Below are 6000 nucleotides of genomic sequence, written 5' to 3' on the forward strand. Positions count from 1 at the left end.
CTCGGAATCACCTAGGCTCTTCCTTAGGGTACCGCTCCTGCTCAGTCCATACTCGCTGTCGGGGCTCGGTTCCCATCCGGGAGCTGTGACTACACACTCAGCAAGTCAGTGTGATCAGGGAGCAGAGCCACGTGGCTGGTAACACTTCAGTTGACTAAAACCTAACCACCGGGCCAACCCATGGCATGGTGGTTCAGGTGACTGGATCCCACCTCAACCACCGACAGTGCAGTTAAGTCCAGACCCCATGGCTTGAAAAATACACTGGACATGTGTGTACGTGTGCCCACCCAAGAGCCCGAAAGGAGGGAGATGGAGAAGGGATGGCAGCATGACAGTTCTACACGGGGGTACTTTCTCACTGCCTCTCTCCAGCAAGCACACGTACCATGTGGTAAATTAAAAAAAAAAAATAGTGAAATTGCCTGGAGAATTCCTGTCTTAGAAACTGGAAAGTTGGTTACTTCTGGATTTTTTTAAAAAGCTATGCAATGTTTTGGGACCAGCAGTTGGCATAAAGGCTATGTTGCTGGACTCTCATGTAGTCAACCGCGGTTCGAGTCCCAGACGAAGTGGCTTAAACTCACGCCGGGCACGTGTGCGTGCGTGGTCCAAGATCCCGAGAGGAGAATGAAGGAGAAGGGATTGTGGCATGGCCATCCCCCTGCGGGGAGGGTGATTTCTTACTTTCTGTCTCTGTCTTTCTGGTGAGCGCACATGCCTTATAGCAAAAACCTCTCCAAAATAAAATAAAAACTATGCAATGTTTTATTAGTAATTAATTGTAAATAACCAGCAGTTCATCATCTTAGCTAAGCAGAAAACAGAAACAAAAAAACTCAGTTTGGATGATGCTGCATTTTGTACTCATCCCTTTAGACGTCATTCTTTCCTTTTTATTTAATGTTTAAATTCAATTTCTGGCCAATCCTATAATTCAGCGGCTACGGGAGCCAGATCCCACATGGCTGACCGCATTTCAAATTCTCACTCTGGCTGCTTGAAAAGCTTGCCAGGCCTAGGGGTGCATGTATGCCCCGATCCCAGCAGGTAGGAGGGATGGAGGAAAAGGACTGCGGTGTGATCATGGTCCTCCAGAGGGCGCTCTCCCCTCTCAGACGAGTCCATGCAGTCTGACAATAAACCTTAACTTTATTTATCTATTCCTTGGGAAGATTCAAAAAATGAAAATAGTACAAAATCCAAAAAATACGAATGAGCAAAAGGATATTTACTAAAGATGTACTTGCAGATTTGCCTGGAGATACTGTAAAAATATTTGTCCCAGTTTGTAGTATAAACAAAGATAACCTGTTCGGGGACAGAGTTGGCCTGCAGCTTTAGCACTATGAAACCACCCCACGGCGGACAAAGCAGAAGGGAGGCACATGCCGTCTGTCTAGCAGACTGCCATTCCTGTCGTCGAACAGGGACATTCGCCATTCGCACACCCACTCACACACGTGCTTTCGTTTACACGAGCTATCTCAAGGAGTTACCCAAAACGCTAACAGCATTACTTGCGTCCTGGCGCTCCGGGAGCAGGGTAAGAGGGTATTTTAAGGTACATCCTCTGTGTCTTTGTCACTAAACCAGAGTATCTCTGAGCAATCTGAATTTCCTCCATTTTTTGAACTGCTTGTTCATATCCTTCCTCTACTTTCCTTTTGGGCTGTTGGCATACTTCTTCGATTGCACTTACTCCTGCCGTCCGACTGAAAGTCTGTGCCCTTACCCAAGCTCACGCTACTCTCTATAGCCGCCCCAGCAGCCCCACCCCAGTAGCAGGCACCCCTTCCTCTGTGTTTATGAGTGCCATCTTGTTAGAGCTCACATATAACTGAGGTCGTGCAGTATTTGTCTCTCAGCGCCTGGCTCACTTCACTTAACGCGATGTCCTCTAGGTTAACCCATGGTGCTGCAAATGACAGTCATGCTGACTTTTTAATAGGAGTTTATGTATTTACTTATTTCGTGAGAGACAGAGATACAAGCACCCTCAACGGAGTGCCATGCCACGATCCTCCCGCCAGCCTGCCAGGGTCACAGGCACCATGTGTGCACCTTACCCGTCCAGGTCAACCTGGGAACCAACCCCATTCTTCCGTAAGGCCTCCAGAGTCAAAGAGTGTTGGTTACCATGGGTAGGCCACTCATACTGACTTGGAAGCCCGCTCTTTACTAATTTTTTAAAGAATTATTTATTTTATTTTATTTAGTATTATTTTAAAATTTGATATAGGGCATCTGCCCTTACCAGAGAGAGAGAGAGAGCACTAGAGAGAGTGAGCAAAAATGAAAGGCAACCCGTCAGGTCTGGTACTCGACATGTGGGCGGCCATGTGGGAGTCCAACACCTTAACCACATCGCCGGCTGGCCCCGAAGCCCTCTCTCTCATCTACAGAATAGTCTATCAGTTCTTGTAGAACTTTCCATTTTTATGGGGTCAAAGTTACCTATACGTCGATTCTTATTGTCTTACTTTTTTTGTTTTTGTAGTTTGCTATAGGGTGCATGTACTCACTGGAGAGACACATAAAGGGAGAGAGAAACAGAGAGGGAAAGTGAGAATTCACCTCTCAGGATTGGGGGCATGCAGAGACACATGCCCAGTGTGATTTTCAAGCTGCTGGGTCTGGGACTTGAACTGTGCAGTTGGTCATTGGGGATGGAGCCACCTTAACCTCTGTGCCACCTGCTGGCCCCTTATTTCCTTTTGTAAAACGTTTCTTTTCTTTTTTCAGATTTGCTAGAGGGTATGTGAGCTTGCCAGAGACAAGAGAAAGAAAGAAAAGGAAAGCGAGAAAGCATCGTACGTGCCGGGGTGGCCACACTGCAATCCCTTCTCCATTGCTTTTGGGGATTTCGGGCACACATGCACACACGCACACACGCACACACACACACACACACACACGGTGTGTTTTTGAAGCCACCAGGCCTGGGACTTGAATCACATGGCTGGCCATGCGGGGTCCAGCTGCCATGACCTTCATGCCACTGGCAGGCTCTACAGCTGACCCCTATTAATTGACAGTTCTGTCAGTGGTCCACTTACCTGCTCAAACGTAGTTGTGGCCCCCCAGCCAAACGCACACCATTCGCATGCTCATTCCCAGACATGCGCGCTCACAGAGCAGCACACAAGAACCCAACCTTCTCATTTCAGCCCGAATGCTGTAAACACATGTCCTTTTCACAGTCTATTTGGTGCCGTGTTTTTGTCCTTCCGTGTTTTGGTTGGTGATTGTAACATTTCTAATGCCACTCCTCCCCTCCCTATGCACACGCTTCAGTGCTGCCTAGTGTTCCTGAGAGTAAGGTCGTCCTGTCCCTAATGGACAAAAACACGCATTAGCCGAGCTTTGCTCAGGTGTGACTTACAACACCTTGGCTGCCAGCTCCGTGTTAATGACACAGAGTAAATCAGGTGTCTTTAACAGACACACACATGAAGCATGATTACAAAATGTGACCAGAGGCTCAAAGAAACCAACCCTGTATTTCCCTCAAGAACAAGGACCCACTCGCTCATTGTCTATGGTAACTACATAGTGATAGAATACAGGCACCATGATTAATGACACCCACTGTATTTCCTTTCATGATTCGGGGGTGTCACACACAGAGGTCTTTTGCCTCAGAACATTTTAAAATCTAGTTGTCATTTAGTCCTTTAATAATTTCATTCTTTTTACTTTTTTTTTTTTTTTTTGGAGAGATTTTCACTGTAGGGCGCGTGCGCTCGCCAGACAGACATAGAGAGACATAGAGACAGAAAGCGAGAAATCACCCCCCAGGGGGGATGGTCACGCCGCAATCCCCTCTCCTCCATTCTCCTCTCGGGATCTTGGGCACGCACGCACACGCGCCCGGCGTGAGTTTTAAGCCACCGGGTCCGGGACACGAACCGCGGTCGACTACGTGGGAATCCAGCGACACAGCCATTACGCTAACTGCTGGTTCCCAATAATTTCATTCTTTTACCCCTAAATCTTTGCTTCATTTAGGATTCATGTTGGAGTAAGGCGTGAAAAAGTACCCTCTTGTTTTATATGCTGTGTCCTCCAAGCCATTCAGTTAAGAGTTCCTTTTCCCCCTTTGTTTCGATTATGGGTGGTAAGAGTTCCAGACACAGCATCTTCTGAGACTAGATTTATATTTTTAAAATGTACATGATGGGGACCAGCAGTTAGTGTCATGGCTATGTCGCTGGACTCCCACATAGTCGACTGCGGTTCACGTCCCAAATCCGGTGTCTTAAAACTCACGCTGGGCGCCTGCACGTGCGTGCTCAAGATCCCGAGAGGAGAATGGAGGAGAAGGGACCGCGGCGTGGCCATCCCCCCTGGGGGGTGATTTCTCGCTTTCTGTCTCTCTGTCTTTCTCTGTCTGTCTGGCGAGTGCACGTGCCCTATGGCAAAAACCTCTCCAAAAAAAAAGTACACGGTGGAGATATTTTTCGAAGACTCCCAATTTCCCTGCACCCCTTCCCAGGCCCTGCACTGCCCAGGCCAGCTTCAGCAGTTCAGAAGCTCCAGCTCTCTGTTTCTCTCACTGGTTTCTTTGAGCAAATGTGAAACCGTAGGGAATTTGTAACTACAGACTTGAGATTTACTGGCACGGTCAGTATGCGATTGCTGGCAATAGGTAGGTGTGGCTCAAATGAAAATCCAACCACAGCTTACACCTTTATTTTATTTATGTTGTAAATATTTGTTCATTTCTTTCATGAGAGATGGAGAGAAGGAGAGAGAAACCAAGCTCCCTCAACAGAGTCTATGCCACCATCCTTCCCCAGCTTCCCCAGCCAGCCGAGGTCATGGGTGTGCAGACACTCAGCACGTACAGGCCAACTGGGGGATCGAGCCCCTTGTCTTCCGTGTAGATCCCGTGACACTTAAGCTGCGCATTACCAACACGTAATGTGGGGCTATAAACAGGCCCCGCGTCCTAACTCTTAGCCTTAGATCTCGTGGGCGGTCCTTTACCACTTCTCAGTCCAAAAGAGAAGGAGCCAACATCCTCCAGTCGAACCAGCGGGCGTTAAATACTGCCTAACTGGAGATACCCTGCAGTGAAAACACAGTCGCTGGAATTAAGGGCAAGGACCCATGAGATTAGTGAGAGGATACAGGACCCCCACCATCCCGTAATTGTGACCTGCTGGAGAAAGCTGAGGGCCGCTCACTGTGCCCACACTGCGAGAGCATTTTACAAAGGTGAATGCCTCCGATCGTAAAGTTCCTGATTCACAGCAGTCATCACCCTGATTCATCCACATTTTCAGATCAGTTTGACAAAGGTGTACCCCAAAGCCCTGAAGAGATCACCACCGTCTAAGGAAGGCCTGAGAACAATTTCTACCTGTTGACGGCGAATTTCTGCTACAAAGTGAACATTCTAAGTACTAGCATGCCAAAAACACAATTCCAGGCTTCTCCTTAGAGCAAAACCGGAAAAGCCGGGCGGGAGCTGCTTCACGGCAGCGCGGCCGGTTACCTATGTCAGCGACGAGGCTGCCCGGCCTCTGCTCCAGGAGGAACTGGCGCACGCGCGGCCAGGCCTTGCTCTGCAGGGCGCTGAAGTCCGAGGCGGTGCTCTCGTACACAGCGTGCACGTGCTGCTTCTCCAGCTGGGCGGCTTCCTGGTCCATCCTGGGAAACAGGGGCAAGCCAGAATGCGGGTCAGGGGACGCCGCACACTGCACACCGCGCGCAAGGCTGCCGGTCTCCCAGAACTGGGGCCACAGCCAGGACGGTGGTGCGGCGCTTACGCTTCCTTGCAGCTGCAGCTGCCGCATCGCTGCCCACAGACGCTGAGCTTGCCTTTGCTAATCTTCCCACGGCAGTGGGTGGGGGATGAGCGCACTATTCTAAGTCCCTGGGCAAGACCCAGCCTTACTTTTGGAAGCATAGTCAAATTTCTGAACAAATGGTTCCCTTTGGACAAGTGTGCTCTGTCTGATGCACAGTACGTTCTTTTTTTTTTTTTTTTTT

General features: G+C 49.1%; 1 protein-coding gene across 2 annotated transcripts in view; it reads right to left on the reverse strand.

Moving 5' to 3' along the window:
* TRMT9B (tRNA methyltransferase 9B (putative)) overlaps nucleotides 1-6000 on the reverse strand; it is a 79404-nt gene that overhangs the window by 12901 nt on the left and 60503 nt on the right. The window contains exon 3 of one of the 2 annotated variants that reach the window (XM_006158984.3): nucleotides 5504-5658. In XM_006158984.3, the coding sequence (XP_006159046.1) occupies nucleotides 5504-5657 (154 nt within the window). In that variant the 5' untranslated portion in view covers nucleotide 5658. Of the gene's footprint in view, nucleotides 1-5503; nucleotides 5659-6000 lie in introns of those variants that run through there. The other variant, XM_006158985.2, reaches the window with a different exon arrangement.

This window comes from Tupaia chinensis, unplaced genomic scaffold (genome assembly GCF_000334495.1).
Source record: "Tupaia chinensis unplaced genomic scaffold, TupChi_1.0 Scaffold000619_1, whole genome shotgun sequence".
Classification (NCBI taxonomy): Eukaryota; Metazoa; Chordata; class Mammalia; order Scandentia; family Tupaiidae; genus Tupaia; species Tupaia belangeri.